The sequence below is a fragment of the Pseudophryne corroboree genome, chromosome 4 (assembly GCF_028390025.1).
Source record: "Pseudophryne corroboree isolate aPseCor3 chromosome 4, aPseCor3.hap2, whole genome shotgun sequence".
NCBI classification, from domain to species: Eukaryota; Metazoa; Chordata; class Amphibia; order Anura; family Myobatrachidae; genus Pseudophryne; species Pseudophryne corroboree.
The window spans coordinates 736804519-736820613 of NC_086447.1; the positions used below are offsets into that span (position 1 = coordinate 736804519).

A 16095-nucleotide genomic window follows, 5' to 3' on the forward strand; every position below is an offset into this window, starting at 1 on the left:
CATCAAGTCCACCTGTGGCAGTTCCCACCGACTTGCAATCTGCGTGAAGACTTCTTGATGAAGTCCCCACTCTCCCGGGTGGAGGTCGTGCCTGCTGAGGAAGTCTGCTTCCCAGTTGTCCACTCCCAGAATGAACACTGCTGACAGTGCTCTTACGCGATTCTCCGCCCAGCGAAGAATCCTGGTGGCTTCCGCCATCGCCACCCTGCTCCTTGTGCCGCCTTGGCGGTTTACATGAGCCACTGCGGTGATGTTGTCTGACTGAATCAGAACCGGTTGGTCGCGAAGCAGGGTCTCCGCTTGGCGTAGGGCGTTGTATATGGCCCTTAGTTCCAGGATATTGATGTGAAGGCAAGTCTCCTGACTTGACCACAGACCTTGGAAGTTTTTTCCCTGTGTGACTGCCCCCCACCTTTGGAGGCTTGCATCCGTGGTCACCAGGACCCAGTCCTGAATGCCGAATCTGCGGCCCTCGAGAAGGTGAGCACTCTGCAGCCACCACAGGAGAGACACCCTGGCCCTGGGGGATAGGGTGATCAGCCGATGCATCTGTAGATGTGATCTGGACCACTTGTCCAACAGATCCCATTGAAAGGTCCTCGCATGGAACCTGACGAATGGAATGGCCTCGTATGATGCCACCATCTTTCCCAGGACTCGCGTGCAGTGATGCACCGACACCTGTTTTGGTTTTAATAGGTCTCTGACCAATGTCATGAGCTCCTGAGCCTTCTCCATCGGGAGATAAACGCTCTTCTTGTCTGTGTCCAGAATCATGCCCAGGAAGGGCAGACGAGTCGTAGGAATCAGCTGTGACTTTGGAATATTTAGAATCCAGCCGTGCTGTTTTAACACCTCCCGAGAGCGTGCTACGCTGATCAGCAACTGCTCTCTGGACCTCGCCTTTATGAGGAGATCGTCCAAGTATGGGATAATTGTGACCCCTTGCTTCCGCAGGAGCACCATCATTTCCGCCATCACCTTGGTAAATATTCTCGGTGCCGTGGAGAGACCAAACGGCACAGTCTGGAATTGGTAATGACAATCCTGTACCACAAATCTGAGGTACGCCTGATGAGGTGGATAAATGGGGACATGAAGGTAAGCATCCTTTATGTCCAGAGACACCATAAAATCCCCCCCTTCCAGGCTTGCGATGACCGCTCTGAGCGATTCCATCTTGAACTTGAACCTTTTCAGGTATATGTTCAGGGATTTTAATTTCAATATGGGTCTGACCGAACCGTAGGGTTTCGGTACCACAAACATGGTCGAATAGTAACCCCTTCCCTGTTGAAGGAGGGGAACCTTGACCGCCACCTGCTGAAGATACAATTTGTGAATTGCAGCTAACACTATTTTCCTCTCTAAGGGGGAAGCTGGCAGGGCCGATTTGAGGTAACGGTGAGGGGGCATCTCTTCGAATTCCAGCTTGTATCCCTGAGACACAATCTCTATAGCCCAGGGATCCACTTGGGAGTGAACCCACTTGTGGCTGAAATTCCGGAGACGCGCCCCCACCGGGCCTAGCTCCGCCTGTGGAGCCCCAGCGTCATGCGGTGGATTTAGTGGAAGCCGGGGAGGACTTCTGTTCCTGGGAACTAGCTGTATTGTGCAGCTTCTTTCCTCTACCCCTGCCCCTGGCAAGAAAGGACGCACCTCGGACTTTCTTGCCTTTTTGTGATCGAAAGGACTGCATTTGATATTACGGTGCTTTCTTAGGCTGTGAGGGAATATATGGCAAAAAATTTGACTTTCCAACCGTAGCTGTGGAGACCAGGTCCGAGAGACCGTCCCCAAACAATTCCTCACCCTTGTAAGGTAAAACCTCCATGTGCCTTTTTGAGTCGGCATCGCCTGTCCATTGCAGAGTCCACAGGACCCTTCTGGCAGAAATCGACATTGCATTTATTCTAGAGCCCAGTAGCTAATGTCTCTTTGAACATCTCTCATATATAGGACAGCGTCTTTTATATGCCCCAGGGTCAGCACTATAGTATCCTTGTCCAAGGTATCAAGTTCCTCAGATAAGGTATCTGTCCATGCTGCTACAGCACTACCGATCCAGGCCGACGCAATCGCCGGCCTTAGTAGGGTACCTGAATGTGTATAAATGGACTTCAGGATACCCTCCTGCTTTCTATCCGCAGCATCTTTTAGGGTGGCAATATCCTGTGACGGCAGGGCTACCCTCTTGGATAAGCGTTTTAAAGCTTTGTCTACCCTAGGGGAGGATTCCCAGCGTAACCTGTCCGTTGGCGGGAAAGGATACGCCATAAGCATCCGTTTGGAAATCTGCAGTTTTCTATCTGGAGATTCCCAAGCCTTTTCACATAACTCATTTAACTCATGTGAAGGGGGAAAGGTCACCTCTTGCCTTTTTTCCCCATACATATAAACCCTCTTGTCAGGGACTGGGGATTCCTCTGTGATGTGCAACACATCCTTCATTGCTATAATCATGTAACGGATGGCTTTAGCCATTTTAGGCTGTAACTTTGCATCATCGCCATCGACACTGGAGTCAGAATCCGTGTCGACATATGTGTCAACAATTTGGGATAGTGAGCGCTTCTGAGACCCTGACGGCCTCTGCGACATAGGATCAGGCATGGGCTGAGACCCCGGCTGTCCTAAGGCTTCAGCTTTATCCAACCTTTTATGCAAGGAAGTAACATTATCATTTAAAACCTTCCACATATCCATCCAATCGGGTGTCGGCGGCGACTCCACATTCCTTTGCTCCCGCTCTGCTTCCACATAGCCTTCGTCAAACATGCCGACACAAGCATACCGACACACCACACACACAGGGGATGCTCTTTTTGAAGACAGTTCCCCCACAAGGCCTTTTGGAGAGACAGAGAGAGAGTATGCCAGCACACACCCCAGCGCTATATGTCCCAGGAGTCACACAGTAACTTAGTGTTAACCCAGTAGCTGCTGTATATATTGCTTTTGCGCCAAATTTATGTGCCCCCACTCTCTTTTTACCCTCTTCTACCGTGATTCTGCAGGGGAGAGCCTGGGGAGCTTCCTCTCAGCGGAGCTGTGGAGAGAAAATGGCGCTGGTGAGTGCTGAGGAAGAAGCCCCGCCCCCTCAGCGGCGGGCTTCTGTCCCGCGTTTGTGTGTAAAATAATGGCCGGGGCTCATGCATATATACAGTGCCCAACTTTTGCCAAGAGGTTCCTAATTGCTGCCCAGGGCGCCCCCCCCTGCGCCCTACAGTGACCGGAGTATGTGGGTTTAGTGTGGGAGCAATGGCGCACAGCTGCAGTGCTGTGCGCTACCTCATATGAAGACTGGAGTCTTCTGCCGCCAATTTTGAAGTCTTCTTGCTTCTGACACCGGCTTCTGTCTTCTGGCTCTGCGACGCGGACGGCGGCGCGGCTCCGGGATCGGACGACCAAGGGTGCGATCCTGTGTACGATCCCTCTGGAGCTAATGGTGTCCAGTAGCCTAAGAAGCAGGACCTATCTTCAGTGAGTAGGGCTGCTTCTCTCCCCTCAGTCCCACGTAGCAGAGAGCCTGTTGCCAGCAGATCTCTCTGAAAATAAAAAACCTAACAAAATACTTTCTTTTTAGCAAGCTCAGGAGAGCTCACTAAGTAGCACCCAGCTCGTCCGGGCACAGATTCAAACTGAGGTCTGGAGGAGGGACATAGAGGGAGGAGCCAGAACACACCAGAATCCAAATTCTTTCTTAAAGTGCCCTGTCTCCTGCGGAGCCCGTTTATTCCCCATGGTCATTACGGAGTCCCCAGCATCCACTAGGACGTTAGAGAAAATGATTTCGCTTACACAGTGTTATACAATGCTTTTAGAGTCAACACAGATGTAAAGTAGGCATCGATTCTCAACCTTTTACATTAAAGAGTATGGGCTCACAAATGATGTGTCTCTACGCTCTTTAACCAACGCGTTTCATTACTTACTGAGACTTCATCAGGGGTATGTATTCCACAGGTGCATTAAAGGAAATCAAGAATAACACAAATGTGTCAGAAAAACATGGTCCACTGAAAAGATATGGTGCAGTAATTACCTTACACAGTTGTGAAACTTCCCCGTTAAACCTTATACACAGTTCTGGATAGTTAGATACAGGATATATACAGTCTATAATTAGTGGATGTCTGTTTCTTCTATTTGATATTTGCTCATTGTGGAATTCACTACTAATACATCTATAAACAAAGTTATTACCGTACGGTGTCTATTCAGTAGACCATGTTTTTCTGACACACAGTTATGGCTCAGTTTTCTTGTACATATTGCTGTATAAGCATTTAGGTGAAGATGTTTCTCTAATATATTTTATACTGTATGTTCAGGTGATAAAGTAGTTTGGACTGTTACCTGTACAACCGGGCTGTCAACGGTAAATGCTTTATAAACAGCAGACGCGTTCAATTTACTTCCTTTGCTCCAGATGACCACGTTCCCAGCCACGTACAGCTCTTCATCATACTCCACATCTTCCCCAGGGTCACCAACACCTTTCCTTAGCTGCCAGCTTTCCTAAGGAACACAGAACGATACAGTGTGGGTACACACTAGAGAGACGTGTGCTGAGCGATCTATCACAGACCGCTCAGCACATATCTCTCCCCCCGCTGAGCAGGGGGGAGGCCGCTCACATCACACAGTACTGAAGTGAGCGACCCGCTAGACTGAGCCTGCTGGCACCGGCGATAGCGATACGCAGCTATCACTGGGAGGCATACACACGAGAGATCTGTGCCAAAAATCTAGTCAGACTGTTTAGATTTTAAGCAGGGATCTCTCTGTGTGTACCCCCCTTTAGGTTCATGATTCTTTATCACAGAAACATAAGCCACAAAGATGATAATAACATACACTATATTCAACAGGAATAACTCATATCTTACTACATTTAATTCAATATATAGGTAACGTTTACTGTCCTCAAAGTTAACTTTTCAGGCTTTTGGGACTGTAATGATGATCCCCCATGTGTTATGTACAAAAAAGCAGAACAAAATCAGTTCCAATAAAAATACTTTATCACTTATTACACTGCTCTAAAAATGTGAATAATCCTGTTTTCTATATGCCCAGCATTGTCCGGCAGCACTAAGGTAAACAGAACAGCAATGCCTATAACCTAGGGGTGGGCAACATGCGGCCCACGGACCGATCATGCCTGGCCCGCTGTGCCCCACCAGAGTGCAATGACAAGCGGCCCGACAGGCCACTTGTCATTGCACTGCTCTTAGACGCGGCGCCGCTGAGGAAATCCCGGTCACGTCACAGGGTCAGCTGACCGGGATTTCCCCTGTTACTATGCGCGCGCTGGGCGGCACGGGGGGCGGGCACTGCAGTGAGCAGGAGCGGCGGCTGAGTGAGGAGAAGAAGCGGTGGCCAGCGAGCGGGAGCAGGAGAGGCCACATCAGCAGCGACTCCAGGCGGCAGCAGCGCGGATCATCGGACAGTGGGGATCGTCTGCCACTGTGACAAACAGGTAAACCCCCTGTCCAGCCAGCCCCTGGATCAGCGCTTCAGCTGCCATATAGGTTTAGGGGTGGGGAGGCTGCGGAGTTAAAATCTGCAATATGGGTTTGGGGGAGGGACTGTCTGCCATAATATGTAAAAAAGTGGGACGCTGTCTGCCGTAATGTGTAAAAAGGGGGACGCTGTCTGCCGTAATGTGTAAAAAGGGGGACGATGTCTGCCGTAATGTGTAAAAAGGGGGACGATGTCTGCCGTAATGTGTAAAAAGGGGGACGATGTCTGCCGTAATGTGTAAAAAGGGGGACGATGTCTGCTGTAATGTGTAAAAACGGGGGCACTGTCTGCTGTAATGTGTAAAAAGGGGGACAATGTCTGCCGTAATGTGTAAAAAGGGGGACAATGTCTGCCGTAATGTGTAAAAAGGGGGACAATGTCTGCCGCAATGTGTAAAAAGGGGGACAATGTCTGCCGTAATGTGTAAAAAAAGGGACGAAGTCTGCCGTAATGTGTAAAAAAAGGGACGATGTCTGCCGTAATGTGTAAAAAAAGGGACGATGTCTGCCGTAATGTGTAAAAAGGGGGACGATGTCTGCCGTAATGTGTAAAAACGGGGGCACTGTCTGCTGTAATGTGTAAAAAGGGGGACGATGTCTGCCGTAATGTGTAAAAAGGGGGACGATGTCTGCCGTAATGTGTAAAAACGGGGACGCTGTCTGCTGTAATGTGTAAAAAGGGGACGCTGTCTGCTGTAATGTGTAAAAAGGGGACGCTGTCTTCCGTAATGTGTAAAAAGGGGGACGCTATCTGCCGTAATGTGTAAAAAAAAAGGGCACGCTGTCTGCCGTAATGTGTAAAAAGTGGACTCTTTTTGAGTATTTTGTGTGTGGCCCTCGAATATTTGCTGGAAGTGTTAAGCGGCCCCCAAGCTGAAATAATTGCCCACCCCTGCTATGAGGGTGGGTCAATAAATAAGTAACAAGACCTCTCATTGTGTAAATTGATTCACCTTGTACATATAGGCATAATCAATAGTATGGCCTTGGTACAGATTATTTTCACACATAGTCCCCGTACTTGTCCAAGCATTTGTTCCAATGGTACACCAAAACAACTATCCTGGCATAAAAGAAATCAGTGTTGAGCTCCTGTACCCCAGTTGCTCATGAACGATGTTGTGCACAGTACCCAATGAGATGTTCAGTTCGTCAGCAATATCACTAACTAAACTGCGTCTGTCCTCCTGAATCAGACCTTAAATGCGGCACAAATTGTAATCTGTGGTGGACGTGCTTGAACAGCCATATCGCTGCTCATCTTGAACATCTGTCCTGCCGTTATTAAAGGCAGTTTGCCAAACCCAAACCTGTTTCCGTGACATGACGTACACCTCGACAGGTTGGTGAAGAAATTCAGCTGCTAATGTGCTCTCAAGACACAGAAATCTGATCACACTACGCACCTCAATGTGTGACCATGTTTCTGCCAGCCCCACCATCTTACACCTGATGTTAGGACAGTATGACGTATACGAGGCGCAGTCTAATGGCCTTAAGGGGAAGCAGTGGTCTACCTGTTCTGGCCGAGCAGGAAATTAGAATGAAATAGAGAACCTTATGGTGTGTACACATGGCAATTTTTTTTTACGATTCTGACTATATAGTCAAGATCGTAAGAATAGTTAGTGCAGATTGCAAGGTTGCGATGCCGATGCGCGGTCCGCATCGCAAGCCTAGATAGTCAAAATTGACTTGCCTGCACAGTGTATCTCGTAGATAAGATAGTCAAAATTGACACAGCCAAAATTGCACAGTCAGTATAGCAAGCACAGTCATTATGTGCTTGCGATACCGACCTAGCCCCTGTCGCATAGTGAGAATCGGGGTTAGCTCGAATCTCACCATGGCCCTCATTCCGAGTTGTTCGCTCGGTATTTTTCATCGCATCGCAGTGAAAATCCGCTTAGTACGCATGCGCAATGTTCGCACTGCGACTGCGCCAAGTAACTTTACTATGATGAAAGTAATTTTACTCACGGCTTTTTCTTCGCTCCGGCGATCGTAATGTGATTGACAGGAAATGGGTGTTACTGGGCGGAAACACGGCGTTTCAGGGGCGTGTGGCTGAAAACGCTACCGTTTCCGGAAAAAACGCAGGAGTGGCCGGGGAAACGGTGGGAGTGCCTGGGCGAACGCTGGGTGTGTTTGTGACGTCAACCAGGAACGACAAGCACTGAAATGATCGCACAGGCAGAGTAAGTCTGGAGCTACTCTGAAACTGCTAAGTAGTTAGTAATCGCAATATTGCGAATACATCGGTCGCAATTTTAAGAAGCTAAGATTCACTCCCAGTAGGCGGCGGCTTAGCGTGTGTAACTCTGCTAAATTCGCCTTGCGACCGATCAACTCGGAATGAGGGCCCATGTGTACACACCTTAACACATGTGAGAGGTCTTGTTCTTGTTATCTTACTTATTGAACCACCCTTGTGTCAAATATAACAGCTGCCGTAATAGTAAATATACAATCACACATGATAGAACTTGAATCCAAAACATTATCCATTTGTAATTCAAAAATGTACAGTCACTGCCGCCATTGCCCATCCATGCTTCATCGCTGTGCTCTGGAATACGGTTTAAATTAAAATAAGATTTTACTTACCGATAAATCTATTTCTCGTAGTCCGTAGTGGATGCTGGGGACTCCGTCAGGACCATGGGGAATAGCGGCTCCGCAGGAGACAGGGCACAAAAGTAAAAGCTTTAGGATCAGGTGGTGTGCACTGGCTCCTCCCCCTATGACCCTCCTCCAAGCCTCAGTTAGGATACTGTGCCCGGACGAGCGTACACAATAAGGAAGGATTTTGAATCCCGGGTAAGACTCATACCAGCCACACCAATCACACCGTACAACTTGTGATCTGAACCCAGTTAACAGCATGATAACAGCGGAGCCTCTGAAAAGATGGCTCACAACAATAATAACCCGATTTTTGTAACAATAACTATGTACAAGTATTGCAGACAATCCACACTTGGGATGGGCGCCCAGCATCCACTACGGACTACGAGAAATAGATTTATCGGTAAGTAAAATCTTATTTTCTCTAACGTCCTAGTGGATGCTGGGGACTCCGTCAGGACCATGGGGATTATACCAAAGCTCCCAAACGGGCGGGAGAGTGCGGATGACTCTGCAGCACCGAATGAGAGAACTCCAGGTCCTCTTTAGCCAGGGTATCAAATTTGTAGAATTTTACAAACGTGTTCTCCCCCCGACCACGTAGCTGCTCGGCAGAGTTGTAATGCCGAGACCCCTCGGGCAGCCGCCCAGGATGAGCCCACCTTCCTTGTGGAATGGGCATTTACATATTTTGGCTGTGGCAGGCCTGCCACAGAATGTGCAAGCTGAATTGTACTACACATCCAACTAGCAATCGTCTGCTTAGAAGCAAGAGCACCCAGTTTTTTGGGTGCCTACAGGATAACAGCAAGTCAGTTTTCCTGACTCCAGCCGTCCTGGAAACCGATATTTTCGGGGCCCTGACAACATCTAGCAACTTGGAGTCCTCCAAGTCCCTAGTAGCCGCAGGTACCACAATAAGCTGGTTCAGGTGAAACGCTGACCCCACCTTAGGGAGAAACTGGGGACGAGTCCGCAGCTCTGCCCTGTCCGAATGGACAATCAGATATGGGCTTTTGTGAGACAAAGCCGCCAATGCTGACACTCGCCTGGCCGAGGCCAGGGCCAACATCATGGTCACTTTCCATGTGAGATATTTCAAATCCACAGATTTGAGCGGTTTAAACCAATGTGATTTGAGGAATCCCAGCACTACGTTGAGATCCCACAGTGCCACTGGAGGCACAAAAGGGGGTTGTATATGCAGTACTCCCTTGACAAACTTCTGGACTTCAGGAACTGAAGCCAATTCTTTCTGGAAGAAAATCGACAGGGCCGAAATTTGAACCTTAATGGACCCCAATCTGAGGCCCATAGACACTCCTGTTTGCAGGAAATGCAGGAATCGACCAAGTTGAAATTTCTTCGTGTAGCTTTCCTGGCCTCACACCACGCAACATATTTTCGCCACATGTGGTGATAATGTTGTGCGGTCACGTCCTTCCTGGCTTTGACCAGGGTAGGAATGACCTCTTCCGGAATGCCTTTTTCCCTTAGGATCCGGCGTTCAACCGCCATGCCGTCAAACGCAGCCGCGGTAAGTCTTGGAACAGACATGGTACGTGCTGAAGCAAGTCCCTTCTTAGCGGCAGAGGTCATGAGTCCTCTGTGAGTATCTCTTGAAGTTCCGGGTACCAAGTCCTTCTTGGCCAATCCGGAGCCACGAGTATAGTTCTTACTCCTCTACGTCTTATAATTCTCAATACCTTGGGTATGAGAAGCAGAGGAGGAAACACATACACCGACTGGTACGCCCACGGTGTTACCAGAACGTCCACAGCTATTGCCTGAAAGTCTCTTGACCTGGCGCAATACCTGTCCAGTTTTTTGTTCAGGCGGGACGCCATCATGTACACCTTTGGTCTTTCCCAACGGTTCACAATCATGTGGAAAACTTCCCGATGAAGTCCCCACTCTCCCGGGTGGAGGTCGTGCCTGCTGAGGAAGTCTGCTTCCCAGTTGTCCACTCCCGGAATGAACACTGCTGACAGTGCTATCACATGATTTTCCGCCCAGCGAAAAATCCTTGCAGTTTTTGCCATTGCCCTCCTGCTTCTTGTGCCGCCCTGTCTGTTTACGTGGGCGACTGCCGTGATGTTGTCCCACTGGATCAATACCGGCTGACCTTGAAGCAGAGGTCTTGCTAAGCTTAGAGCATTATAAATTGCCCTTAGCTCCAGTATATTTATGTGGAGAAAAGTCTCCAGACTTGATCACACTCCCTGGAAATTTTTTCCCTGTGTGACTGCTCCCCAGCCTCTCAGGCTGGCCTCCGTGGTCACCAGCATCCAATCCTGAATGCCGAATCTGCGGCCCTCTAGAAGATGAGCACTCTGTAACCACCACAGGAGAGACACCCTTGTCCTTGGAGATAGGGTTATCCGCTGATGCATCTGAAGATGCGATCCGGACCATTTGTCCAGCAGATCCCACTGAAAAGTTCTTGCGTGGAATCTGCCGAATGGAATCGCTTCGTAATAAGCCACCATTTTTCCCAGGACTCTTGTGCAATGATGCACTGACACTTTTCCTGGTTTTAGGAGGTTCCTGACTAGCTCGGATAACTCCCTGGCTTTCTCCTCCGGGAGAAACACCTTTTTCTGGACTGTGTCCAGAATCATCCCTAGGAACAGCAGACGTGTCGTCGGAAACAACTGCGGTTTTGGAATATTTAGAATTCCACCCGTGCTGTCGTAGAACTACTTGAGATAGTGCTACTCCGACCTCCAACTGTTCTCTGGACCTTGCTCTTATCAGGAGGTCGTCCATTTTCTTCGAAGAAGAATCATCATTTCGGGCATTACCTTGGTAAAGACCCGGAGTGCCGTGGACAATCCAAACGGCAGCGTCTGAAACTGATAGTGACAGTTCTGTACCACGAACCTGAGATACCCTTGGTGAGAAGGGCAAATTGGGACATGGAGGTAAGCATCCCTGATGTCCCGGGACACCATATAGTCCCCTTCTACCTGGTTCGCTATCACTGCTCTGAGTGACTCCATCTTGATTTGAACCTTTTTAAGTGTTCAAATATTTCAGATTTAGAATAGGTCTCACCGAGCCTTCTGGTTTCAGTACCACAATATAGTGTGGAATAATACCCCTTTCCTTGTTGTAGGAGGGGTACTTTGATTATCACCTGCTGGGAATACAGCTTGTGAATTGTTTCCAATACTGCCTCCCTGTCGGAGGGAGATGTTGGTAAAGCAGACTTCAGGAACCTGCGAGGGGAAACGTCTCGACTTTCCAATCTGTACCCCTGGGATACTACTTGTAGGATCCAGGGGTCCTGTACGGCTCCAGCGTCATGCTGAGAACTTGGCAGAAGCGGTGGAAGGCTTCTGTTCCTGGGAATGGGCTGCCTGCTGCAGTCTTCTTCCCTTTCCTCTATCCCTGGGCAGATATGCTTATGGGAACGAAAGGACTGAGGCTGAAAAGACGGTGTCTTTTTCTGCATAGATGTGACTTAGGGTAAAAACGGTGGATTTCCCAGCAGTTGCCGTGGCCACCAGGTCCGATGGACCGACCCCAAATAACTCCTCCCCTTTATACGGCAATACATCTTTGTGCCGTTTGGAATCTGCATCACCTGACCACTGTCGTGTCCATAAACATCTTTTGGCAGATATGGATATCGCACTTACTCTTGATGCCAGAGTGCAAATATCCCTCTGTGCATCTCGCATATATAGAAATGCATTCTTTAAATGCTCTATAGTAAATAAAATACTGTCCCTGTCAAGGGTATCAATATTTTCAGTCAGGGAATCCGACCAAGCCACCCCCGCGCTGCACATCCAGGCTGAGGCGATCGCTGGTCGCAGTATAACACCAGTACGTGTGTATATACTTTTTAGGATATTTTCCAGCCTCCTATCAGCTGGCTCCTTGAGGGCGGCCGTATCTGGAGACGGTACCGCCACTTGTTTTGATAAGCGTGTGAGCGCCTTATCCACCCTAAGGGGTGTTTCCCAACGCGCCCTAACTTCTGGCGGGAAAGGGTATACCGCCAATAATTTTCTATCGGGGGAACCCCGCGCCTCATCACACACTTCATTTAATTTATCTGATTCAGGAAAAACTATAGGTAGTTTTTCCACACCCCACATAATACCCTTTTTTGTGGTACTTGTAGTATCAGAAATATGTAACACCTCCTTCATTGCCCTTAACAAGTAACGTGTGGCCCTAAAGGAAAATACGTTTGTTTCTTCACCGTCGACACTGGAGTCAGTGTCCGTGTCTGTGTCTGTGTCGACCGACTGAGGTAAAATGGGCATTATAACGTCCCTGACGGTGTTTTAGACGCCTGGACAGATACTAATATGTTTGCCGGCCATCTCATGTCGTCAACAGACTTGCAGCGTGTTGACATTATCACGTAATTCCTTAAATAAGCCATCTATTCCGGTGTCGACTCCCTAGAGAGTGACATCACCATTACAGGCAATTTGCTCCGCCTCCCAACATCGTCCTCATACATGTCGACACACACGTACCGACACACAGCACACACACAGGGAATGCTCTGATAGAGGACAGGACCCACTAGCCCTTTGGGGAGACAGAGGGAGAGTTTGCCAGCACACACCAAAAACGCTATAATTATACAGGGACAACCTTTATATAAGTGCTTTTCCCTTATAGCATTTTAATATATGTAGTCATATCGCCAAATCAGTGCCCCCCCCCTCTCTGTTTTAACCCTGTTTCTGTAGTGCAGTGCAGGGGAGAGCCTGGGAGCCTTCCCACCAGCATTTCTGTGAGGGAAAATGGCGCTGTGTGCTGAGGAGAATAGGCCCCGCCCCCTTTTCGGCGGGCTTCTTCTCCCGTTTTTCTGAGACCTGGCAGGGGTTAAATACATCCATATAGCCCCCAGGGGCTATATGTGATGTATTTTTAGCCAGAATAAGGTACTATCATTGCTGCCCAGGGCGCCCCCCCCCAGCGCCCTGCACCCTCAGTGACCGCTGCTATGAAGTGTGCTGACAACAATGGCGCACAGCTGCAGTGCTGTGCGCTACTTTATGAAGACTGAAGAGTCTTCTGCCGCCGTTTCTGGACCTTCACTTTTCGGCATCTGCAAGGGGAGTCGGCGGCGCGGCTCCGGGCTGAACCCCAGGGTGAGACCTGTGTTCCGACTCCCTCTGGAGCTAATGGTGTCCAGTAGCCTAAGAAGCCAATCCATCCTGCACGCAGGTGAGTTCACTTCTCTCCCCTAAGTCCCTCGATGCAGTGAGCCTGTTGCCAGCAGGACTCACTGAAAATAAAAAAACCTAACAAAACTTTTACTCTAAGCAGCTCTTTAGGAGAGCCACCTAGATTGCACCCTTCTCGGCCGGGCACAAAAATCTAACTGAGGCTTGGAGGAGGGTCATAGGGGGAGGAGCCAGTGCACACCACCTGATCCTAAAACTTTGACTTTTGTGCCCTGTCTCCTGCGGAGCCGCTATTCCCCATGGTCCTGACGGAGTCCCCAGCATCCACTAGGACGTTAGAGAAAGTAGCTTTTGCTATCCACCATCAACACTGTTATATGTTCAAATGGGAGCGTAAGCACATGCTGCCTACCACATAATAAAGTAACAGATATTGTAACACATCACTTATGACTTTATAAATATTTTTCATTATAACAGAAGAATTTTTGTTACATGTTTCTTTTTCATTGTATCCTATGCAATGCTGAACAGTCTAAAAACTATTATACACTTTTTCACATCACCAAAATAGTTGAAAAAGAATGCTACAAAATGATAAACACGCTCTGCACCAGTTTCTTTCAATGTCTCCCAATGTTTGTGCATCACCTCTATAGGTGCAGTATAGCAATGCACACAAGCCATACAAGGATAACGAAAAAAGTTTTGAGACTGATGTGTAACATACCTTTTGCTTCTCATGGATTGTTACCTCCCGTAGGGATCCTACCAAGCCCGCAGCCCCATCAGAGGACCACAGCTCAGAGGCTGGCTGCAGCTGCCGGAGCTGGAGATTCAATGCATTGGGGTGGTGCTTGCTGTGATCACGGCCAAAAGGAACAAACTCCTGCAAATCCCCTGCTGCAATCATTGTTTGCCTCTCTTCATAGATGTTCGACATGGGTTCCAAATATCCACATTATTTCTAGAAAAGTATTTCACAGGGAAAATAAAAGTAAGCCCAATATAATAAGATGTGTAATGCAATCTTGGCATTGCTTGAAACTGTAATAAATGTTAAATTCATTTGGATATTAAAAATAAAGTTATTAAACTTAATATAACAAAATTGTGTGTGTAATTAATGTTTGTTTTATTATCCCCACTTGTAAAGCGCATTACAATCTGCTGGCACTACATATGTCAATGTTAATACATTTATTCTGTTTATTATCATGGCGGTACTATTACAGTTGCGGAAGAAGTGTGGTTGTTGCGGAAGAAGTGTGGAGAGGCCCGGAGATGGGAGGAAGCTGAGACGCTGAGAGATGCCGGTGAAGCCGGAGAAGCCGGAACCGGAAGTGCCCTGGCTGTTGTGTCTGTAACGAGGAAACTTCCTTGGTTCGTTGCAGGCTATCTGACACACTCTCTCTTCTCTAGCTCTCTCTGCTTTTTAGACGTGAGCCGTTCAGTCCCCTCACTCCCTCCCCTCTCTATGCTGCTGCTAGGCAACATGGCCCGCTGCTAGCTGTGACTGGCTCTCACTGACTCAGAGAGCCAATCAGAGCATAGACATCACTCTGCTGCAGCAGTCACTTACACAGCAAGCAATAATAAGAAGTAATACACACAATACAAATAGCCACATTATACCTCCCAACATGCATACCTCCCAACATAACCCTCTCCAGGAGGGTCACAATGCTCTGCTCCTGGACTTCCCTCTTAATTTATGATTGCCATCAGCTGTGCTGAACACTTTTCTTATCCATTAACCTGTTCAACACAGGTGACTGTGATAATAAATCAAGAAAAAAGTCCAGAAGAAGAGCATTTTGGGGCAGATGTAAGAACGTGCGCAATGTCCTTTTTGCACATAGCGCACGCTAATTGCTGCTGTTTCTGCCTGCCCGCAATGTATGACGAGGCTTACCGTGGGTTTTTAAGGAAGGCACTTTGCGCATGCAGCAAGTTCTATAGATTGTAAGCTTGCGATCAGGGCCTTCCTACCTCTGTCTGTCTGTTTTTACCCAGTTTTGTTCTATTACTGTTGTTCTAATTGTAAAGCGCAACGGAATATGCTGCGCTATATAAGACTGTTAATAAATAAATAATAAGTTTGTCTGCGACGCTGTGCCTATAGAAAGTCGATGCCTACCAGATGTATTACTGATGAGATGGCTCCTCACCGCACGTTATGTCCCTTGTGTCTCTTCGCCAGGTCAAAGCTGGTGTTGGCAGTGTTTTACAGGTTTTTTTTTTTGTCCTTTAAAATAACTTTATTGTTCGCCGCCACCACATCTCCCCTGTGGCCTCTGACGTCACCCCCACACGTCTCCTCAATGCCCGGCACCGCGCGGCGTCCTCGCAGCCTAACTGCGCATGCGTCGACTAACTCCGCAGGGCTCACTGGGAGCTGAGGTGACGGCGCATGCGCGCTACTACAGCTTGTGGCGATAACAGTCTGGCCAAAGTGGGAGGACACGTATTACTGGACAGGTGACATAGTGCCCTCCCACATTGGCAGGGCCTGTATAATACATTGTGGCGGCGGGTCCGAACGTATAACCATGATAATGTGGTGATATGCTCCTCAGGCACATAACGTCCGTTAGGACGTTTTTCATACATGTCCCCCTTTGTCCCTCCTGGAGAGGGCTATGTTGGGGGCATAGGTGTGCGCAGCTCAATTTATTAGAGGGTGCACGACTGGAGTGGCCTGCCTAGCATCACCTACTGAGCGTGCCTAGCATCGCCTATCAGGCATGTCTAGCACCAACTACTGGGCTAGAGTATAT

At 48.5% G+C, this 16095-nt stretch overlaps 1 protein-coding gene across 3 annotated transcripts in view; it reads right to left on the reverse strand.

Annotated features, from left to right (window-relative positions):
* The window catches only part of ANAPC1 (anaphase promoting complex subunit 1), a 365074-nt gene extending 349571 nt beyond the window's left edge, over positions 1-15503 (reverse strand). Inside the window, exons 1-3 of one of the 3 annotated variants that reach the window (XM_063918099.1) lie at positions 15456-15503; positions 14046-14282; positions 4360-4521 (exon numbers count right to left, since the gene is read on the reverse strand). In XM_063918099.1, the coding sequence (XP_063774169.1) occupies positions 4360-4521; positions 14046-14258 (375 nt within the window). In that variant the 5' untranslated portion in view covers positions 14259-14282; positions 15456-15503. Of the gene's footprint in view, positions 1-4359; positions 4522-14045; positions 14283-14548; positions 14805-15455 lie in introns of those variants that run through there. The other 2 variants (XM_063918098.1, XM_063918100.1) reach the window with 2 other exon arrangements.
* Between the last annotated feature and the right edge of the window lie 592 nt (positions 15504-16095).